General features: G+C 37.2%; 3 protein-coding genes, 2 long non-coding RNA genes and 1 pseudogene across 6 annotated transcripts; 4 read left to right on the top strand and 2 right to left on the bottom strand.

Annotated features, from left to right (window-relative positions):
- The first annotated feature begins 137 nt into the window (after positions 1-137).
- Positions 138-1735, top strand: LOC116919662 (ras-related protein Rab-34). 2 transcript variants are annotated; one of them, XM_032925679.2, is made up of 8 exons: positions 138-290; positions 401-609; positions 675-776; positions 837-901; positions 977-1107; positions 1190-1261; positions 1324-1456; positions 1528-1735. In XM_032925679.2, the coding sequence occupies exons 1-8, from the start codon at positions 261-263 to the stop codon at positions 1602-1604; spliced, it is 819 nt and encodes a 272-aa protein (XP_032781570.1). In that variant the 5' UTR covers positions 138-260; the 3' UTR covers positions 1605-1735. The 2 variants fall into 2 exon arrangements, with proteins under 2 accessions (XP_032781570.1, XP_045026578.1); XM_045170643.1 differs by having other exon boundaries at positions 360-609.
- Positions 1736-2766: 1031 nt separating this feature from the next.
- On the top strand, positions 2767-4331 carry LOC123470427 (protein king tubby-like). The gene is given in 8 exon segments (XM_045170689.1): positions 2767-2801; positions 2851-3058; positions 3128-3271; positions 3273-3533; positions 3591-3708; positions 3837-3989; positions 4054-4139; positions 4141-4331. Coding segments are annotated over 8 exon segments (1053 nt in total). The 3' UTR covers positions 4189-4331.
- LOC123470393 lies at positions 4193-6096 on the bottom strand. Its single transcript, XM_045170642.1, has 5 exons — positions 5977-6096; positions 5654-5913; positions 5307-5579; positions 4955-5235; positions 4193-4892 (listed from the first exon to the last, which is right to left on the bottom strand). Exons 1-4 carry the CDS (start codon positions 6005-6007, stop codon positions 4978-4980), a joined length of 822 nt encoding a protein of 273 aa, XP_045026577.1. The 5' UTR covers positions 6008-6096; the 3' UTR covers positions 4193-4892; positions 4955-4977.
- A 1592-nt stretch (positions 6097-7688) lies between these two features.
- LOC123470397 lies at positions 7689-8103 on the bottom strand. The gene is made up of 3 exons (XR_006644056.1): positions 7987-8103; positions 7809-7912; positions 7689-7740 (listed from the first exon to the last, which is right to left on the bottom strand). It is a non-coding gene; the product is annotated as an uncharacterized LOC123470397 (long non-coding RNA).
- Positions 8104-13186: 5083 nt separating this feature from the next.
- LOC123470396 lies at positions 13187-13445 on the top strand. The gene is made up of 2 exons (XR_006644055.1): positions 13187-13325; positions 13396-13445. It is a non-coding gene; the product is annotated as an uncharacterized LOC123470396 (long non-coding RNA).
- A 322-nt stretch (positions 13446-13767) lies between these two features.
- Positions 13768-17915, top strand: LOC123470426 (annotated as a pseudogene).
- Positions 17916-23889: the final 5974 nt, after the last annotated feature.

Below are 23889 nucleotides of genomic sequence, written 5' to 3'. Positions count from 1 at the left end.
TCCCCTTTATTTCATCATTGCATCCTTACTGGAGTAAGCAGTACACCCTCCTAACCGGAAATTTTGTTGCTAGGCAACGCCGAGCTTAGAGTTATCACAACATTGCCCTTTTGAAAAACGTTACACCCGCAACAGTTGTCGATTTTTATTACGGAACTAACTGCACTCTCTGGCTACCTTTACGTGTTTTCTTTGAATCCGTAAACAAAGTTGAAGACCTTCTTCTCAACTATTTTGCACGGAACCCTGCTCAAGTTTGAATGCGTCAATCTCGCTCGGCGACTCTAAAAGTAAGACGAAACCAATTTATTCAGAAAACTAAACATGAGTTACGTTACGATTTTCAATTTTCACTAAAGTTTTATTTGTTTATCTAACTCTACCGAACTAAAACAAAAAGATGATGGTGGACAGAGCCCCCAATGACCGCCAAATCAACAAGCTTCCTCCGCCCTACTTGAAATCGAGTACACCTTACGCAGGTTCGGACTTCCGTCCGGAGGTCAAGTCAGCGTGCATTTCCAATCGATTGATATCAGCGGGTTTGAAAATATCGAAAGTCATTATTCTGGGAAACGTTGCGGTGGGCAAGTCTTGCCTTGTTAATCGGTATCATCAATTCATTACTGTTTTAGCTTGCTTGGACATCATAATAATTTTCTCCTTATTGACAGATTTTGCCATAGCGTCTTTGATCAGAATTACAAGGCAACCATAGGTGTCGATTTTGAAGTTGAAAGATTCGATATTCTCCAAGTGCCTTTCAATTTGCAAATGTATGATTGTCGTTAATTCTGGAAACAAAAAAGTGGTTTTTAATATCATTTTTCTTTCAGATGGGATACCGCTGGGCAGGAGAGATTTAAGTGCATTGCCTCGTCTTATTATCGTGGCGCTCATGGTAAACTGTAATAAGTTAATAATTATTGAAAAAAGATTATTTTTTCTAATCTTTTGTTTGCGTGATATACTGTAGCGGTTGTTGTTGCGTTTGATTTGACGAATCTCTATTCATTGTCCTCTTGTCCTGCTTGGTTGGAAGATGCGTTGAAGGCTAATACTGTTCGACCTCTCGTGTTTTTGGTTGGTACCAAAAGAGATTTATTGGTAAGACTTATTTTATCGATTTTTTCGTCGTTCCGGAAGTTTATTACTACATCATCACGCTTCATTTTCCCACACATCGCAGTCAGAAGCTGCCTACAAACATGTCGAAGATCAAGCGACACGCATGGCCCGTGCTCTACAAGCCGAATATTGGGTAACTTAGAAATCAAATGTTAAGTTGCAATTTAATGTCTAGAACCTGAATCTAATTTGCAGTGCGTTTCATCTAAATGCGGATTGAACGTTGATACATTTTTCCAGCGTATTGCGGCTTTAACTTTTAATGTGTCTGTAACACAAGAATGCCGCGAAATTGATTCGTCAAAAGAAATTGGTAACGGTCTTGTTAGTAAGTGCACATTCTGTTTAAAATCATGTTTTTCACAATGCATGGAAGGATAATCATTTACTTTTCTTCAGCTCTGAAGAAAACTGAAAACCCCATAGGCGGTATGGAGAAAAGAAAGCGGTTGAAAAATGATTGTTGCAATAGTTAAATCGTTCAAATATGGATACAGAACAACGAAACAAATTGCAAATTGACGAAAATGCATCACGAGGAATGCAAATGCTATGTTTTTTTATCAGATGCGCTGTAAGAGAAATAATAAAGACGAATAGTTGTGCATTTTCTTGAATCTGGTTTTCTAATCACGTTTTTACCATTTTCGGGATGAAATTTTGATTATTAACAGTCTATAAGCCATTGTCATGGCAACTGGATTGGCACTGCTGTCAACAGTTCGTGTCCAGAAGCAGTCTGTTGTACCCTGTCCTAAGTTTCAGAAGCACAATATAGCATCGTTATTCGTTTTTCAGCAAATTGGTATGTGTAGGCCTACGGCTGGGTTCTTGAAGTTCTGTTGGTTACAATCACAATATTTGGTTACCCAACCATAAGAATCAGGTAGATTTGATACAGCAGGACGAGCTCTTGTGGTCGATTTCGTTAAACCTCAGGGACTGTCATACTTTTGTTTAAGCATAACATTCGATTCGTTTCCGTTTGCCAAAGGCAAAGAAATTATAGGTTTCAGTTCTCTCCCATGTGTTCTTGTTATTTTTGTATATCATTATTGGCATCCTGCCCATCAGTCATGTGATTACTGTTTAAGCCATTACAGCCATATGTAATGTATCCATACTCTCTTCTCTTTGAATCCAGGTTACCTAGGGAACACCAAGGAAAACAGAACTCAGTTGAGCTTCAAAATCAGGCAACACATTAGTTATCTGAGGGTTAGTTCTTCATCTAACACCAGGGATGTCAGATAAGAGGTCCTCCTAAAGAAACTTAAGTGAAGTTTTATTACAAATTCTGAATTTGTATTAATGAAGAAATGGAAAAACCTGACACAATGGATGCCTCTTCATCCAACAGTGCTACATGGAGGCAGAAGAAATTGGACCAGCAGGTAAACTGTTCAGCAATTTTTCACTTATTCATTATTTAATACTATTCTGTGTATTTTCCAGCGGCAGTTGATGGAACAAAAACAGAAGGCCAAGCTGCCAGCAACCTTCCCTAGTCCATGCATCACAACTAGGCCTCTGTCCAGTAGATCTGCATTATCTGGGAAATCAGGTGCAGGTTCTGGCTTTGACAACACAGAATTTAAAAAAATATATATACAAATGTTCTCATTTGGTTTTCAGGGGATGATCACAACTCAAGCTTGCCAACATCTGTTCAAGTGCTACCAGTTGTTGGTCAGTCATCAGACTATGATGATGAACTTACAGTTTCAGTACCACCCATCGATTCCAACAAGTTGAGCTAGCCAATTTCGAAGTTTCAGTTTATCGCCTGTTTCAGCAGACATTTCAGAGCCGGAAACTGAAACGGAAGAGGACCAAGAATCGAGACCCTACCTTCGTAAGGAGGTGCATAAAGAAAAAAAGACCACGCCCGCTTTCTACACCCATAGAAAGCAATAATTCTCCATCCCACGTATGGTGTATTTTATATTCTCTTTGCAGTGTGTATGGTTTCTAATTTAGAACACGCTTTTTGTAATAGGATCGTCTGAATTACCGACAGGGTTCCGCCATAATAACTGGATCTTCGCAACTAAACGATATACAGGAGAATTTGGACCAGTTTGTTTTTCAGGCTGCACCGAAAGAATCTCAGATGAAATGCCGCATTACGCGTGATCGAAAGGGGGATGGATCGCGGCTTGTATCCAACATATTTCCTACACCTTGAGCGGGAGGATGGCAAAAAGATCTTTCTTCTTGCCGGGCGCAAACGAAAAAAAAGTGCAACGAGCAATTACATTATTTCAACGGACCCTACGGATCTTTCTCGAGGAGGGGAAGCGTTCGTGGCGAAACTGCGTTCTAATGTTTTCGGCACCCATTTCACCCTTTACGATGATGGCCACAAATTAAGCAGTCGGCAAGAACTCGCCGCAATTATCTATGTAAGGGACATTTAATTGAAATTGTAATTTTCCATTTTTATTAGTTATTTTTGTTAGGGCACCAATGTACTTGGATTTAAGGGTCCAAGAAAAATGACCATTATTATTCCAGCCATGTCCATCGAGCAACAGCGTGTTGATGTTTGCTCGTCGGTGGAGCATGAAGGCATAATTGGTAAATTCCCTTACAGCCAGTTCTTTATCGAATACTTTAGAATTACCTATGAGATTGGAAAATGCACAGAGCCCGAAACGCCATAGTTTGTTCATGTTTTTAATGCCGTAATTTTTTTTCTGTGACAGACCGATGGAAACGGAAGATGAGCGACGACCTTCTGCAGCTTCACAATAAAACCCCTGTATGGAACGATGATACTCAGTCATATGTGCTCAACTTCCATGGACGAGTCACTCAGGCGTCAGTGAAGAATTTTCAGTTGGTTCACGACGATGATGGCATTTAATAACATTCATATTCAACTCAGCGAAGCTAATATTAATCGTCGTATGGTATTGGCAGCCGACTACATCATCATGCAATTTGGGCGCGTTGCAGAAGACGTGTTCACGATGGATTTTCGCTATCCTATGTGCGCCGTTCAAGCCCTTTGCTGTTGCACTGAGCAGCTTCGACGGTAAACTGGCATGCGAGTGATCCCTCAGATTCACCTTTTGTATTTCCGAAAATAGGAATCAACGATTTCATTTTCCAAGTACACTTTATTCTAGTCATTAATCCCATTGTTGACTAAGCGCACTTTTATCAATCTTTTCAATATAATTACAATACAAACAAAACTACTTAAAGAAGTTGGACTGCTTTCGTACATTCTCACCAATCTACTTACTGTATAATCCTACGTGATTTCCGGAATATAGTCGATAAGAAAATGAAGTATTGACTTTTAAGAAATCAGAGCCAATAAGATCGATAAGGAGAATAATCTAAAACTAATCTCCAAGGTAGAAAGAAATTGAGTCCCTTTTAAATTCAAATTCAGTTGTGTGAACTGAGTCTTTTAAATGTCTGTGACAAGATGTGAAACTGTGTGGTTCGCTCAAAGCCTTGCGAAATGATGTCATTCCGTTGCACAACGTATTCCTTCCAACAATAGTTCTTGTTGTGGTAGAATAGTTTGTTGCATTCTGTGTTTCTTGTTCACTGGAAATGGCAATAAGAGCAGCAGATGCTTCTTCTAGGCCTTGTTGAGCAGCTTGACGCAGAAGGTCATACGCTCTAGTGATATCATTTTCTTTTGAACTTTCCATCGTTTAAATAACGTCGATACAGCAATAACCGTAGTTATACTGCGCAGCAGGATGATTTTTTCTAGCAGCTTCCTCATAATGTGCCACAGCCTAAGAAAAGGAAAATAGGTAAAATTCCAATATCATGATACATCAAACGCATCTTGTCATACTTTATCTTTATCAATTATTGTGCCTATGCCTTGTTCGTAGCAGAGCCCCAAATTATAAGCGCCTTTGATACTACCAAGTTTGCTTGATTCCGTAAAGCAATTGAGTGCTTCTCTTGATAGGCTGAAAAACGATCACTTTCGAGACGATCGATGAGGTAGTCATATTCGGAGAGTTCTTTCTTCTGGGCTGAATTTATAAGCTGAACTCCCACAGAATTTTGCCAATCTGCTAATCCTAGAGCACTGCTAGTTTCTAGACTTTTAACCATTTCCTCCAGGGTCTAATGAGGAAAATAAAAGTTTCTAATGTAGATTTTTTGCAAGTGAGGAAAAGACATTTACACTACTGTACCTGATTGATTTCTTCTGTAAGAGATAATGCAAGGGCAGTTGTGGTATTTACATAGGTGCTTGAATCCTGGGTTTTAGCACTGTTACAAAGCACATTAGAAAATGCCCTACTGGAGCTGGAGCATACATCATTTATAGTTAGTCTGATTCCACCAAGAAGCTGGGGTAAGGCTATATCTGTAAGGACTTTTGCCAAATTTGATGAAAAATCATAAAGGTGACTATGTTTCTGCCTCAGTTGGCTGAGATTCCAGCCCAAAGCAACAGCTGAACTCTAGAAGAATGCAAGTGTTTTTATAATTAAGAATTGATTGTACAAATTACCCTGTTTAAAATTTTTGGTCTTACCAAGCCACATATTTCAAGAAATATTGATTTGGACAAATTCCATTTATGATTAATTTGGTAATAAGAATTGGATTCTGCAGATCTATGCTGGTGTTCAGTGAAGTTTCCATGCTCCAACAATAAAGCGCCATTTGTAGTTTGATGGTAAAGTTTAATGCAAGAACTGTTGACATCTTGATTTGACGACAGATTGATAGCGCCATTGCTTATGTGTACTGTTTCAGCATTTGCAGAACCTCCAACACATAACTGTCTGAACTCTGCTTATGAAAAAGTGTTGTTATTAAAGCTTTTGCTTATCAATACAATTTTGCATTTATCACCTTTGCAAATATTTTTCCAAACCCTTAACATAATCAGTGGAACATTATAACTTGTGTGATTAAGTTTAAAAAAGAGTCATCTTACTGAAAACCCTTAAAAGACTTGGTTATATTTGTTTCGTAGGGAAAACTCTCCTACGGCAACCAGTTACGCCACGATAAAAAAGTCCGTCTTTTTTTTTAACTCGTAGCCATCTAGCGCTCGAAGTCGTAACTATGTAGACGTTTATTGTTTTAAGATGTAAATTATAAATACATCAAATTATATTAAATATAATGCATCATTAGATGCAGTGGATCACGCTGATTTCAAAATAATAATTTTTAGTTGAAAAATAAGGACAAATGCCCAAACGAGCATGTCAAAATTTCGTTGTCTTTGACTTTTTCCCTTCCCCCAAAATTAGGCTAAACTTAAACCAATTATTTGCAAGCAACCTAATTATTGGTTAAGACTTAGAAAATCTTATAGAATTGGATAGCTCTTGACAAGATCTATCGATTACAGTTCAATTTAAACAACAAAATGCAAAACAAAAATCTTAAAAAGAGTTTAGTTTTTTACTTTTTCTATTTTGTGGCTTAGCGCAATATTCAACCACGATATAATAGGAAAGGTACACTCTCGGCTATCCCCAAGACCGGCGGGTGATGTAAGTTATGTAATTGTAAAGGGTCCCAAGATTTCCCGCCAGGTTCGCTAGTATAGGAGGCCCCTCGCCTCTCGGGGGTATAGTAAAAATTGGGGTTTTTCGTTCGTTATCTATAAAATTACCAATCAATGTGTCCAGAAATTGATTTCATTTAAGCTTAATTTAATTCCTATCCTTAAATACCTAATTCATCTAGATTAGGCAATTATTTATATGTTAAATTTATGATTGAAATTCACAATTTTTTTGAAATTTGCGCCTTTCGCAACATTGCCTATTTCATTATATTAAACACGTTTGTCTTCTCTCTAGTGCAGAATTCATTATAAATAGAATTCGTCAATATTTATTAAATATATCCATTTTTAACAAAGGTGTAAAAGTTGCTGCAGTTCCAAGAATCTTTGGTGGTGGTGCTAGTGTCCATTCGAGAATAAGCTCCTCCCATCGCCGGAGGGGTGAGTCACTTTTACAGTTCTAGACTTCAGGCTTGAACTATTACATCCAGTGGGCTATGGTATTACATATGGAACAGAGAGTTAAGCTGAGGAATTGAGCAAGGGTAAATGTGAATTGCCTCTCAGTCTGGCATTGCTTCATTATGTTATAATATGTCATTTATAAACTGTATGTAATTGTTATTTCGACCGCTAGAATGCGCGGGCATGCACTCAGCGCCGACATTATTCCGATTAAGCCACGCCCCCATTGTATCCCTATAAATTGCGCCCTCTTTTAATTTAATCAATGTTACGTTGCTGCCTTTTCTTGTTCCTGTTTTTTCGTCACCAGTTTTTGCTAAATGATTCATGCATTAAATTCTATTTCAAAACTATTTCGTTGTAGTTTTGAAGGAAAGAACGTACAGGAGAACTCCGTTAAAAATGAAGATCCCAACACCACATGCAACCATAAATGAATCAATAATGAGCCGTTGAGTGAAACATCGGCAACTTGCGGCAGTCGATATATCCAAGGTTTCTGGAGAAGTACCAATCGTAGAACAGTAGTCATACCGGCAACGGTAGATACTCCAAGAATTTAAAATAATCAAAGCCACCCCAAGATCGCGAATAAAGTCAAACAGCGAGCAATATCAATACTCCTGACCCTAAAAAATCAAGGGGGAAAAACTCATTTTATTAAGAAGACGCAATCGAAAATAAATACGAAAATTACTTTTCGAATATCGCCAGTGCTGCGAGCATAACGAGGTAGATGCCAACTAAGAAGCCAGTAGGGTCTATATCCACATTCATTGTTGAAATAAGTAAGGCCCACAACTATAGTATTAAAAGTAATGCAAGAAATTAGAAACCACAAACAGTAAAAACATTTTATGTGTTTAAATTTTTACCTGGAGAAAGAAGACAAGCACGCCCAATGTAAAATTGATCATCCTAGTGAATCTTTCTATTCCCGAACCACAGTCGTCTAAGACTTCTTCCGGATCTGGGACAAGCTGTGAATTTTTGGTTCGTCACTGCCCATCTCAGTCATGGGAATGTTAGTTTCCTCAGTCATGGGGATTGATAGAACTGTTTGCCAGACAGTCTTTGGATAATCCCAGTCAAAGCCACTACATTTAAGGCCCCTTTTATCTATGGTTAATGCGCCTTTCTGGTTCGACTCGGTTGGTTTTCGAGCGACGGGGAATGATTTTTCAGTAACGTTCGGGACACTTTCTGCACCGTTGCCGCGAAAAAGAGAAGTCAAGTAATCGAAGATTTTAGTAAACATTTCTTTTTTTGAAATGCCGAATGATTTGATTCAAATGCATTCGGCTCTACTTCAGTATTCCTGTAGACACAAGACCACTGATAGAACTAAATTTGGACCAATAATTCCAGCTATTTGGAAAAGTATCATTATTTCAGACATTCTCCATGCGCCATTAGATTTAAAACTATTTTTCGCATATATTTCGTTATATTTATAGTTAATTTTAACAATTATGTTTATAAACTTATTTAGAGTTATTCATGACGCCCGACAACGCCCACAAGACAATTGTGGTTGTCTCCGACTTAATTCTGCCGTAACAAAAAGGAAAGATATAAACAAAATTCTAGTATATTCGCCTAACACTTTGAGTTCTTCTTTGATAAAGAGAAAGATGCCAACAAGCTTATCTGGTTATCCCAGATCGTTATTAAAAACTCATTTAATATAATTGATGTGAAGCACGACACAAAATACTCGATAAATTAACGAATTTGTATTGCCGCACACAAATAGTTTGTATTTGTGTGCGGCAATACAAATTCGTTTATTTGACACTTGGTCGCAAAAACCCGAGAGCCTACCGACCGTAGCTCTTACTCTTACGACTCTTCAGCGGCAACTGGCGCGAAAATGAGTGAGGGCGCAATTTATAGGGATACAATGGGGGCGTGGCTTAATCGGAATAATGTCGGCGCTGAGTGCATGCCCGCGCATTCTAGCGGTCGAAATAACAATTACATACAGTTTATAAATGACATATTATAACATAATGAAGCAATGCCAGACTGAGAGGCAATTCACATTTACCCTTGCTCAATTCCTCAGCTTAACTCTCTGTTACATATGTAATACCATAGCCCACTGGATGTAATAGTTCAAGCCTGGAAGTCTAGAACTGTAAAAGTGACTCACCCTCCGGCGATGGGAGGAGCTTATTCTCGAATGGACACTAGCACCACCACCAAAGATTCTTGGAACTTCATTGAACAATCGTTAACAAAACAAAAACAAACAAAACAGTTAGTTGTCGTTTTAGCGTTTTGATGTTAGAGTTCTTTTTTTTGTTTTTGAAAGTGTTGAAATTGAAGACAAAAGTTACGGGTTTGGAATATTTTTTCATTGCAAGTCTTCTCCTGTTTAATTGAATAACAAGGATATAAGTAAACAAAAATTATTAAGCATCAATTTTATCTTGTGTTAATTATTTATTATTATTATTTGTATTAATTGCTAAACGTCAAATTACGAAAAGGCCCTGTATTATCAAGAATAAAAAAATTTTCAATCCAAAAGACTAATTATGATTCTTATTAGTAGTAGAGTTATCTTATTAGTTATATCATATATTTCAGGTATAGCATAGCTGAGTGGTTAACGCGTCTAACAAGTGCATTAAATGAGAATTGGTATTAGGTTCAGACCCTATCTGATTATTGCCTTTTTTTCAGTGTTAGCACCATTTTATACAATATTTACATTAAATAAACGAAAATTTCAAAAATAATTACATTGCATTTGTATTCATACAACAAAGAAAAAATTTGAAAATAAACGTAAAACACAATTGTTATATATTTAGCGAAGTATTTGTAAAAACGGCATGTTTATATTTTGAAAAAATGTTGTTCTTCGTCACCAGTAGAACGCGCTAAAGTCCATTCCAAGTTGGAAAAAGGAGGTAGGGAGTGCGTCAAAACGATTGAACGGGCAAGATAGGGAAGCTCCAGGCTTTAACTATTACATCCAGTGGGCCAACACAATCTTCATCTGTCCACGGAAAATCTTGTCGGTCAAAAACGGATCCTCCAAGTGGTGGGGGAACGGAATTGTTTCGATCACTATGCTTATTCCGATTTGTTTCCGGTCAACATAGTCTCCGTGGCGGCGTTCATTTTGTTTGATTGTTTAGCTATGTTGTCATTATCGTTTATTGTTTTGTTTTTTTTTTTGATTTGGTTTTAAAGTTAGTTGTATTTGTGTTTGTATTTTTAAAATCTATATATATGTTTAAAAGAATAAACTTTTAATGAAAAAATTGCTGTATTTCATTTTTTGAACCACGAAACAAATTTTACATTAGAATAGAAGTAAGAATATATTATTATTTGATAGGTAATATTAATGAATTTCTTACCATTTAACGAATTTTATTTAGGATTAGTGAAATGCATAAATTTTTACAGTGTTACTCAGCCAAAGCTTTAAATTTGCATTCAGTGTGTTGGCTGCGTTTTCCATCCACGTTGGGAAGTACACTTTTTATTAAGAAGGTATTCTATTGGCATTGTAACAATTAACACAATTATCAAACAGGTAACTTATCTCACACAATTTTATTGTTATAGCCTCGACATCACTCTTTTATTTTCCTTTTCAGGTATCGGAATCCACTAGGTTGCCGGGGCACACAACAATTGAATAGTCAATTAAAAAGCTCCTTCTAAGCCTAGAATCAATAACTAAGAATAAACCATTAAAGCAATTAGGTATTTTTCAATGTAAAAATGTAATTAAATCATCAAATAATCAAACACTTGTTTCGTGTCACTCTTCACATTGAATTTGCTTTATGTTGTTCATGAATAAAACACTTGCTGCTTACTATTTAAAACACATTGAGTTTTTATTTAAAATGTACTTGTGTTTACATGCATTCTTGGTAATTTAAAACATTGGAATAATAATGAGAAGTTAGAATTCAAATTTGAATTACGCGCGTCATCAAAATGGCCGCCGCAATGGATGCCGGGAAGGCCAAAGTACATTTTATTGGAATTTGTGGTTCTTAAACTAAAAATCGAAGTAAAATATAACATCAAAACATGCTAGAGATAATAAAGAATCTTAATAATATATTTTCTGTTTCATTTTTGGTGTATATTAGTAATCAAACAACGTACCCAAAAATGTTCGTTTTGGCCTCCCTCCCTAAAATGTCAAAAATAAAATAATTAATTACGTTCTAAGTTTTCAGCGAATTTTCGTAAGTTTTACGGCAATCGATATGTATTTAAAAGCGCTATCTACTTGGTAAATTTCATCAAAAAATATCGAAAAGGAAAAAAATTCTAAATGAATCAAATTTTTTCATTTAATCGATCAAGCGCAGTATTGGACCCAAGCGACAAAACGCAAAAAAAATTGATTCATTTAGAATTTTTTTCCTTTTCTATATTTTTTGATGAAATTCACCAAGTAGATAGCGCTTTTAAATACCTATCGATTGCCGTAAAATTTACGAAAATTCGCTGAAAACTTAGAACGTAATTAATTATTTTATTTTATGACATTTTAGGGGGGGGGGAGGGCCAAACAGACATTTTTGGGTACGTTGTTTGGTTATTAATATACACCAAAATAAACAGAAAATATATTATTAAGATTCTTTATTATCTCTAGCATGTTTTGATGTTATATTTTACTTCGATTTTTATAGTTTAAGAACCACAAATTCCAATAAATGTACCCCTTGGCCCCTTCCCGGCATCCATTGCGGCGGCCATTTTGATGACGCGTAATTCAAATTTGAATTCTAACTTCTCATTATTATTATTCCAATGTTTTAAATTACCAAGAGCATGTAAACACAAGTACATTTTAAATAAAAACTCAATGTGTTTTAAATAGTAAGCAGCAGTGTTTTATTCATAAACAACATATAAAGCATTCAATGAGTGAAGAGTGACACGAACAAATTGTTTGATTATTTGATTATTTAATTACATTTTTACATTGAAAAATACCTAATTAGCTTTAATGGTTTATTCTTAGTTATTGATTCTAGGCTTAGAAGGTTGCTTTTTAATTGACTATTCAATTGTTGGTTGTTGCCCTGGTCAACCTAGTGGGATTCCGATACCTGGAAAAGGGAAAATAAAAGAGTGATGTCAGGGCTATAACATTAAAATTGTGTGAGATAAGTTACCTGTTTGATAATTGTGTTTTTTTTTACAATGCCACAATAGATTACCTTCTTCATAAAAAAGTGTACTTCCCAACGTGGATGGAAAACGCAGCCAACACACTGAATGCAAATTTAAAGCTTTTACTGAGTAACACTGTAAAAATTTTATGCATTTCACTAATCCTAAATAAAATTGTTAAATGGTAAGAAATTCATTAATATTACCTATCAAATAATAATATATTCTTACTTCTGTTCTAATGTAAAATTTGTTTCGTGGTTCAAAAAATGAAATACAGCAATTTTTTTCATTAAAAAAGTTTATTCTTTTTAAACATATATATAGATTTTAAAAATACAAACACAAATACAACTAACTTTAAAACCAAATCAAAAGAAAAACAAAACAATAAACGTAAATAATGACAACATAGCTAAACAATCAAACAAAATTGGAACGCCCGCCACGGAGACTATGTTGAACGGAAACAAATCGAATAAGCTGTACGCATAGTGATCGGAAACAATTCCGTTCCCCACCACTTGGAGGATCCGTTTTTGACCGACAATCTAAACGGATCTGTTTCGTGACAGATGAAGACTGTGTTGAGTGGGCTATGGCTTGTTTAAAGGTTGTTATTATGACCAGAGTCATAGAACCCTTGTTATGACAAAACAGTTTCTTCTCGAATTTTTCTTGCAATCATTAAACGTTTGTCAATTAATCATAGAACCTGCTTCGGAGGCACATTTAAAAATTTAAAACTAAAAAAAAAAAAACGAGAAAGACCAAAAATCATAGATGGACAAGTAAAAATATATTTTGTGAATTGTGATGTTTAAGAAACATGTTCTGCCAGTTTTGTTTGCTGAACTCATCTGACTAGATGAATATTTATAGAACACATCTTCAATCAACTTCCCCTGCTGACCTGAGGCCCTGAGAGTCTCTTCTTGGACTAGAAATGCAGAATTCTAACAAGATGTCATTATCTACAACCAGAACAAAAGCAATACAGTGTGAAGTGTTGTCCAATTTTCCTGTAAGCAATTCAAACTCATGGAAGGTATTTAAAAAAATTTTATTATTTATATCTATTTAATTTGCAATATATTTTACATCTACTTGTTTGACAGTTTATTACTCCAAGCAGGCTCCAGAAAGCAATAAATGAAGCTAAATATGATCTCCATCATATGTTGGAAAATCAGTACATGCGAATGATCATTTAGGAACCACAATATGTTCAAAAAAATTATGTAAAAGATGTGATATCTGTCCTGCCAAATCTCTCTCAAGATCAAGAAGAAAACAAAGTGAAAGCCAAATCAACCATACTTAAACCAAAAGTCACTCATCTTGCCACAAAGACCTCTCATTTTCGGGAAAAGAAAAGTATATCGAACTTGACCCCTATGTTTCTGAAAATAGCAATTTTGTATCACAACTTCTGACCTTCAAAGTCAAGAATTGCAAAATAACAAAGGATTGAGTGAAGAGGATCTCAAATGGCTTGGAAAGAATTACAGGACTCAGCTGAGTAGAAAAGTTACCATCAACAACACCGATTTAAAGTCACATATTTTAAACGAATGCAGCTTACGTCCACCGACATCCACAGCCACCGTCAAAAATCGAAATCAAATACAAATTCATGAAACAGTCATTGACTTGGTCAATCGAGTTCAAGTGCGTGAACAGCAGTTATGGAAACAGTTGGCCGAAATGTCTTTAACTCCAGCGCCGTCGGTTTCTAGTACTAGGAGTAGTTTAGCAGAAGAAAACTACGAGCCGATACTATTATCAAATTTCCCGAAAGAACTAAATACACTTACCAAAGTTTCTGTCAAACACGATCGTACAGAAACATCCTCAACTCAACACAGAGATGAAATGCCTATGAGCGCTGAAAGTCTGATTTCTTTGCTTGGTGACGAGTGGCTAAAAACCTTTTAAAAGAAGAACTTGAAATCTCTCTTAACGAATAATTGTCTCTTAATTTGCTAACACATTTTTCTCTACTACTTGGTAAGGAACAACATTCTATTTCTACTGCAAATCGTAATTGAATCCCTTCTGCTGTCGCTCAGTTTATAATTCTGTATTTTTTTCATTTCATCATTGATTGCGTAAAACTATCAATACTTGAATTGGCATAAAATAAACCTTAAGAAACACTCTACATATCTTCTTAGGATATGATTCTCTTAGAACTAACCTTTACTTTTCCCTAGCTCTATAGATGGTAAAAGTATGTGACCTTTGTCTAAGTCTAGGAATGAAGAAGTAGATATCAGAGAAGATCCCAAAAATGGAATCAAAATCAATGGTCTAACTGAAACCCCAGTTTCCACATGGGAAGAAACATTAAAGTGCCCAGAAAATGGTTCGTTGAACAGGCGCACTGGAGCAACTGCTATGAATCACCAGAGCAGTCAGATCGCACGCTATTTTTACTCTTACCATAAATCAAGTCTGTTTCATATGCTCTTTCAAGAAATGACAGTACATAAAAAGAATTTCCTTTACTTTTCTAGATCAACAAGGACAGTTCGTCAATCGTTAAAACCTCAAAATTTCATTGGTTGATCTCGCGGGATCTGAGAGAGCCAGTAAAACGCATGCAGTTGGGGGAGAGATTCGCAGAAGGAGTCAACATTAATAAAGGACTGCTATCTTTAGGAAATGTCATTAGTGCGCTATGTGAAAGCAATCCTAGGCATATTCCTTACAGAGATTCTAAACATACGCGGCTTCTTCAAGATTCTCTTGGTATTTCCACCCTCTTAATTTTTATTTATTTATAATTTTTTTAAAGCTGATATATGGCAATTTCAGAAAGTAATAGTAATATGACGATAATTTAACGATACTCCCATTGTCCTAGGCGGTAATTCTCATACTTTGATGATTGCCTGCGTGAGTCCAGCCGACTCGAACTACGAGGAAACACTGAGCACGCTGCGATAGGCCGACCGCACCAGAAAAATTAAACACAAACCAATTGTTAATCAAGACCCGACAATTGTAGAAGCTATGGCACTACGGGCTCAAGTCCAGCAGCTTTTGGCAGCAAATAGTAATGGAAGTACAAGCTTTGCTGAAGTTGAACAACTTGTCAGCAACTTAAATTTGCAGAAGAAGAGAAGATACATCTCACCCGTGCTCTTTCAGTTAGCGTTGGAGAAAAACACAAACATGTGCGAGAAAGCACTTCTGGCAGACGCTGCCAACATGCAAATGAAACAGAGGCTGGAAGAGTTACAGGTATTTCGCTAACAAATCTGCCAGCTGTCCTAAGGTTAGATAATAGGTTTTTTATTTCTAGATACAAGCTGTAAACTTGGACCGAACGCTCGGAGCCATGAACCAAACTTTTAATGATAATGGCGATTCTAGTGTTCCGAAAGCAATAGAGCAAATGTTGAATTTGAAGTCTAAGATTGATGAAATCCAAGATGTCCAAAGGAAGGGTGAAATTGAACAAGTCAACCACGACATGCAGAGTTGTATCGCATCCGACAAAGAAAACAAAGACAGTGATTCCGAATTGACAGGATCTCCCAAGTATGATTTTCTGAACTGAACACATGATTGCTGAATGATCATTTCCTTACTGCACATTACAGGCGTCTGTCAAAGTTGGGAGCTGACATGGCACTCAGGCAAGCTGCTTTGAGTAACGATTTGAAGGAACTTAATGCTCAATTGGCTCTAAAAGTTCATATGGTCAATAAAATGACTCCAAGATCAAGAGGGGCCGTACAGTACAGTTAAAGCTCATTATGATGCAACAGTGAGTGAACTGAAAATCAAATCGCTGCTTTGCAGCAAGAAAAGGAAGAACTAGCTAGCCTCTTAGCACAAGTTAGTGGAAATGTTAACACGTGTAAAATATCCGAACAGCGAAGGAAGCGGCTCCAGGAACTCGAACCGCAAATCACCTAGTTGAAAAAGAAGATCTAGGAACAAGCTAACATCATCAAACTTAAACGTAAAATAAAACTTTCTTTAAACCACCTTCGTTATAATCCATTGATTCGTAACCGCAGAGAGAACTGAAGAGCAGTTGAAAAATTCAACAACGATATTCAAGCGATGCGGGTACAAAAGTAAAGCTTGTACGGCAAATGCGTGAAGAGAATGAGAAATTCCGGACGTGGCGCCAGCAAAAGAACCGTGAGGTGGCTCGTCTAAAGGATCAGGACCGTAAACGCCAAGGCCAACTCCAAAAATGGAAGGCATGCCAAACAACAGAATGTTCTTTGGCGTAAAAGGGAAGATGCCATGGCTGTCACCAAGCGGCTAAAGAAGCCCTTAGTTTGCATTCAACAAAACCAAACAAATCTTTAAATCTTCGGGCGCATCGACTACATCTGAAAACGACCAGCAAATCAAAAGTATTGGTCATTCAACAGCTTTTTCCTTCAAATTATTAATCATTTGTTCCATTTTAGCTTGGTTGCTGGGCGAACTCAATTTGCTTATCAAAACCAAAGAAGCTGAATTGGCACTCGATTCCTTGAAGGAGTCGAGGCGAACTTTAGCTACACGTCTAGGAAGCTAAACTCGCCAGCTTTGACCAGAATGACGCTTTCCTCCACGCTCTGAAGAGTGAAATCACGAATGTTGCAGCAGATATAGAATTACGTTTAGTCAACAAATTAACGAACTAAACCAGAAAATTGCAGCAGCGGATTTGGAAAACAAGGCGAAAACTCGGCTGGATTATTTGCAGACTATGATTGAAGCTAAAGTATAATCTTTTTTCCAAATTTAAAGAAAATCTTTGATCTATTTTAAAAATAAATTTTGAAGGTTGCCTTGAAAATTTTGCCTGAAGAATCCGTGGCTGCACGCGTGGAAAACTTCACGCTGAGTTCAGAGGTAGAAGACTTAAGGAGCGAACTTGATGATCTTCAACGACAACAAGACGAAGCATTGCATGAAATTTCTAACTTTAATCTGGAGGTAAACTTTTTTCGCGTATTCGATAAAATCTGGTAAATTTTTTAATATTTTATTATAGAATGAATGCAAATGAAACAAAAACATCAATCCGAAATAAGTAAAATAATCCGCGACTACGAGGAGAGGATGTTGGCTCTCATCAAACAACTACCACCAGTTGACTGAAGAAATCTGCAGATCATAAGGTTAAATGGTGCTAATAGCATTTTAGCTAGCCGAAACGTTCATCTTATTCAATTTGAATATAGATAAGTGAAAAGATATAATGGAAACGTTTGAGGATTCAGCAAGAGAAATTAGAGCGTTGCAGTACTTTGCAAGAGTAACTGCATTCGGCATTGAATGAAATCGAAACGTTAAAGCAGCAAAAACCTCCATTACTGGAAATGAGGTAGCCACAGATCCTTCTATTTCATTTGTTCTCGTCGTTATTCAACAAATCGTTCTGCAGGGCCCCACTTTTCCTCAAAACCCAAAAAGCCTAAAACCACCCAACGCAAGCCGAGTCCCGTCCCTGTGGATGTCGACGATGTTGAGGAAATTGATGAATACAATTCGGATGACGATCCAGAGTGGCGCAACACTCCTATGGCTAGACGGGATTACGAAGCTCAAGGAAGAAGATGAAGCTCCTCCGAAAATGTTCGATTCGATAAACATGCCAAGAAAATTGGCAAGCGATTAAGTCGGAGTCATTGCTCGTGTAGTATAGAGGTTGCAAAAGTTGTATCTGTTCAAGGGATAATCGCGCATGCGCTTATTGAATTTGGATGTAGTGCTTCAGGAATTTGTAAAAATGTTGCCAAAGATAATGTGTTGGTAAGGTTTTTTTATTTAGATTTATTTATTTATTTAAGTACTCTCGTGCTTAACGCACTGCATGAATATGGACCTTTTCTACTTTCCTTTACAAGCGGCCAGGCTGGAATCTAAAGCGTAGTTGCATGCTCACCATAACACTATTAAGAACTTATGAAACTGAGTCAATCTTCATATTTAAATATTGAATATTGCTTTAGCGATAAAGTGACCAGAATTAGGAAAATTAATTTTAAACATGACCGCTAGATGCGTCTAGCTGTTAGCCAGAAAGTATCCATCGTTGCGCTAGAGCCTCATAGACGGAATTAAGCTTGTGGGCCATGTGGCAGACAAAACTTTAGTAACAAACAATCGAGTGGTCACGATTCCGATCATGGCGGAACCTGTGGTTTTGCGTTGACAGTCCCATCGGCTCTGGTAATATACATATTTTTTATGCCACTCGTAATTTCTTTGATGTATCATGTTTATTTATGTTCTGTAGATTGTTATTGTGTCCTGTGAATATTCAGCCAGTGAATGTAGATCTCTTGGATTCAACAAAGCAAATTTGCTGTAAGTTCTTCATGTTTTTGTCTTACTGAACATGACTTGAAGTCCTAGTGTAAGTCAAATGATTTTCTTACAATTGATTTGATTTTGCCTCATTTAAACAACTTTAAAATTGTAGAAGCTAGTGCCGTGAATGTTGTTTATTGGAAGGCAGAAATGATTCTTCAACACTGTATCCAAAAGCTATTTTAGAAGTTTGTGGGTGATATTGGGCTCATACCCACAAGTCCAGGTATTATTATTATTATTATTATTTTTTAAAACCAAACAGGCTACTAACCTTGGTGTTTTACAATGTAGCATTCATAAAAGGTGACAAGGCGTGGGTTCCCTAATTTAACTATCAAGTATGTTCGTGGAGCTGATCCAATTATCAAACTACTAGATGCTGATGGTGTTGTTCAAGAAGAATTAGCAATTGATAAATGGAATACCGACTAAGCCGAAGAGTTTCTCAAAATGCATTTGATCGTGATCATTCCAGCAATGAATTGTAATTGAAGAAGTTTTAAGTGCATAGCCTTTTATATGAAATCCTGTTTCTAAAACCATTAAATTGGTCGGATAGGATGGATGCTTATTAAAACATGTAATGGCTCTTGTATTGAATCTGCTGTCCAAATTACATCACTGCAAAGCTTAGTTATTTTCATTGCTTGCATTTCCATTTTATTTGTCCATTTTGTTTAGAGTATGACTTAATTTCAGGGAGACATGAATGACATGTTTTGCCACTGGATATGGTTTAAAAATCAGTGAGTTTTACAGCGTATCATCGATAGACTAGAAATTTGTCCGAGTAAAATCCAAATGAAATTGTTGGGCACAATTGCTAATTCCAGTAATATCAAAGGCTTTTTATTAATGTGTATATTTATAGCATAAGGGGTCATCAGAAGGGCGTATATTTTGACATTAAAATATCATATAGTGAAAAACAGGTGATAGAAATTTGGAAACTATATATGCGTCAATCCACAAGTTGGATTAAATAGCTGGGCGCTTGTCATTGGATTAGGTCAATAGACCATGTAGGACCAGTTCTGTGCAATAGAGTGGCTGGACACCTGAAGCGCAGCTTTGGGCGAGTGAAGTGAATAACCTCACATTTGACGCAACACTGAATTTGTCAGGCCACTATCTATATGCAACCGGTTATATACGGTTGCCTTACGTTGACAAATAAGCTAACCGGAACTTCTCTGTGACTCATAAACATATGTGCAACGACAGTTATGACCCCAGTGTAAACCAATGAGAGCCTTAGTTGGAAATTGTTCAATCGCATAATCACAGATGTTGTTGGAAACATTGTATGCATTACCTGTATATAAGTGGATTCTCGGTAAGCCTTTAGCTGTGTTAATTTCGTGACCAGCAAGACAGTTTGTTTATTTCGCTCAGAGATGAAATTATTCATTTTAGGCTTTGATCACCATCTTGTCATCCCATCAGGTGTTTGCAAAAAGAAATGCTTTGCTAAGCTATAGTAACTATTAAGTAACTGGAATAGCCCGTGACATGAACTGTATTTACCATGTCTGTGTAGACCTTAATACGTAACTGTACGTAACTATGTGTACATATTACTAATAGCATACCCGAAAATGCTGTTGCGTCTACAAAACATTTAATAAAATCAATCGTTTGAAAGCTCTAAACCAAGGACCAAGAAAAGAGTCGTAAATTCCAGAAATTCTTTGAGTTAAATATACATTTTAGTAGTACTAAATATCGGGTAAACGTGCCAAATCCATACCATGTTAACAGATAGGAAGTAAATAGTTCGATTATCCACACCATACTTTTATGCGATTCATTCATTTCCTTAACTCTTCTTTTGCTTGGTATTGGCAGGAGGACTCTGCGACAATGCGGTCGGTTTCCACGGTATTTTAATTATTTATTTCTGCTATTCAAGCTACAGGCTTGTACCGTGTATTGTCGGAGTGCGATGTCATGATGAGGTACTGCTCATAGCAAGGTGAGGATTTAAAGACAAGAGCGAGAGCAAGGGTTAGATTACAAAGGGCATTGTCCGATACGTACTTTCCGACAAAACGCAATTAAAGTTTGTGGTAAAGGAAGCCTTTTTTCATAAAAACTTTGTAAGAGATTTATTGACTTCGGGTACAGAGTTGGCCTGGCGGTTACACAGCAACTTTGATCATTCCAATTACGACCACCGTTAGCAGCTGGTCAATCGACGTGACATTCACAGCAGCAATCTTCGACATTAGAGGTAGGTCTATATGCATCTTTGATGTTTAAGAGAAAAACATCATGGTACAATAGTTTAAAAATGAGCTAGTATTTTGAATCTGCTTGGAAGTTTTCACTGTATCTTTCTTGTTGTTGAAAACGATAGATAATTGCATGCATTATTTCGTGATTATTTTATATCCAGCACGATATATAGAAAGGTACACTCGGCTAACCCCAAGCGGGTGTTCAGTAAGGTCCCAGATTTCGCCAGGTATTAGTTCTCGGGGCATAGTAAAATTTTTTCTTCGTTATCTATAATTACCAATCAAGCGTCCAGAAATTGATTATTTAAGCTATTTTTCCTATCTGTCAATACTTACTCATCTAGATTAGGCAACTATTTATATGTTCAATTTAAGATTGAAATTGGCACACTTGGTTGTACAAGATTGCCAATTTCATTTATTAAACACGTTTGTCTTCTAGTGCAGAATTCATTATAAATAGAATTCGTCAATATTTATTAAATATAGACATTGTAGCAAAGGTGTAACAAAGGTGTAAAAGCTGCTGCACTAGAGAGAAGACAAACGTGTTTATTATAATGAAATTGGCAATGTTGCGAAAGGCGCAAATTTAAAAATTGTGAATTTCAATCATAAATTTAACATATAAATAATTGCTTAATCTAGATGAATTAGGTATTTATAGGATAGGGAATTAAATTAAGCTTAAATGAAATCAATTTCTGGATACATTGATTGGTAATTTTATAGATAACGAATGAAAACCCCCAATATTTACTATACCCCCGAGAGGCGAGGGGCCTCCTACCACTAGCGAACCTGGCGTGGAATCTGGGACTCCTTTACCGAACACCCGCCGTTTCTTCCAAGAGACTGGGATAGCGCGAGAGTGTACCTTTCCTATTATATCGTGGTCACAGTTTTGTTACATACCGTAGGTGTGGAATGCTGTTTCCGACCACTACCGATAAAAAAACATTCCGTTTGAACAACATGAGTTGGTTCAATGGTGCCTGGCAAACGCAGGGAACCGTTTTCACTACAAACGGTTTCAACGTATGGTGTCCTTCTAGTAATGCATTCCCAGCAATAACCAGCGTTTTGTTCAATGGTGTAAACGTTTGCTCGGTCACAGGTGAGAAAACAAAGAAATCGTAGAACTTAGGCCCAATCGTTTCTGTCCATCAAACAAGAATAGCTTCTGAACTAACCTTAAACCGAGGGAACATTCGGATGCCTTATAGTTCAATAATAACTGTTGCGTAGTTCATTTATTGATATACACTTGTACTTTTGAATGGCGCGTCATCCAAAACCATCATCTGCTAAATCAAACCTCCATCAAACTACCTGTAATTGTACTCGAACACTGCAGCACCTTGACTGCTGCCCCTATAACTACTGTCTCATCTACCACTGTTACAGTGACTACAAAACCACGTTCGTCCCTCTTCAATATGTCATTTTATTAATGTCATTTTTCAGCAATACGTCGAGACAGTGGTTTTGGACGTGCTGTATTTAATTTGAAACAAACAACAATATCATTTTTCACTGCGTGTTTAGCTTCTCTTACTACCGTAAACACTGTCCCACCATCAACTGCGGCACTAACTACGGTGTGGCATCCGTCACGACAAGGGCACCTGGATCAGTGTTCCACTGTTGCTTCTGTCTCAGCAAGCGTGGCCAGGTGGCTTGACTGTTACCCTAATCATTCCAGTGCCGATCTCTGTAACTGGCCGAACATTGACATAACCTTTCTGCCACCATTTCCGGGCTTACAGGTTGCGTTTTCTTATCAGTCTCTTCATTCGTGCACAGTGTCACTTGCGCACTGGTATTGTATGATGTTCTTTCGGCGGTGGAACGCCCAGATGAGCACTACTAATAACATATCTGGTCAGTTTAGCTCACCACTATGAACGGTAACGGAGCCCAAAATGCGGGAACCATATTCAACTCGGACGGTTCTCAATGTCGCTTTATTCGGCCGCGAATCCATCACCCACCATTGTTAGTGCGTTGTCTTCAACGGTATTAACGTCTGCTCCAATGGTAGTGTTTCCTTCATACTATCGATGGTACTAGAGTTTTTTTGCCTTCAGGTTAGCACGTGAATTTTGACTTCGTAAAATGTCCGTGCAGCACCGACTACCCGGTTCCGGTGGTACACGGCGGCAACTTCACGCATGTCCCGGGCTGGCTCAACCGCAGCTCCTGTATTTATTTCGGCAAACAGATTTGAATATTGGTAGTAATGACACTACTCTTCAGGCGAGGGTAACAATATCCGCTGGTGCGGCTACATCGACAGTCCCATCGAATTCATCCGTGACACCGCTGAATACAAAAATACAAATTACGCGGAAGTTATTACGAAATCGTTGCTTTTTCTATTATGTGCAGCGCTCCGGTCGTTTGCTCACCAATGACAATCCCATTCCCATTGGTCTGATTCCGCCCCGGTGATGTCGGACAAAACGGCGAAGATCTCACTGGTGGCTATTATGATGGTAGACTATGCATTGACTACATTTTTCTTGAAAATGAAATTGAAAAACCTATTCTTTCGTCGATAGCCGGTGACTTTGTCAAGTCTGGCTTTCCCATGGCTTTCATGACAACTGTTGTTGCATCGTCATATTAGATCACTCCCTTGGGTTCTTCAATGGTAACATATGTTTTCCACTTAAATTACTAGATTTTATAATCCAAATACGAATCCTTTACTATGTTATACCATGCATTTTTTACTGAACTATAAAGGTCATTGACAAAACTAGAACATGGTGAAATGGGCCAGTGACTACCATTAAAGTCTATGTCGCTCCCACAACTGTACGGTCAGGTGGGCGATGGACATGCTGATCATTCGATATTGGGGACGTCCTGAAGACAGCGACCACGGCCAGGCTGGTAATAGGACTTTTCTGTCAATTTAATGAATTTTTATCAATGCATTATTTCTGGTTATGTTTTATTAACCCCTGTCAGGCCTCTTTATTTGTCGTCCAATCCCGGTGTATAGGCATACAAAACAGCCACTCTTTT

Source organism: Daphnia magna, linkage group LG3 (assembly GCF_020631705.1).
Source record: "Daphnia magna isolate NIES linkage group LG3, ASM2063170v1.1, whole genome shotgun sequence".
NCBI lineage: Eukaryota > Metazoa > Arthropoda > Branchiopoda > Diplostraca > Daphniidae > Daphnia > Daphnia magna.
Note: the sequence above shows the minus strand (reverse complement) of the source record. Positions and strands in the feature narration are given on the sequence as shown.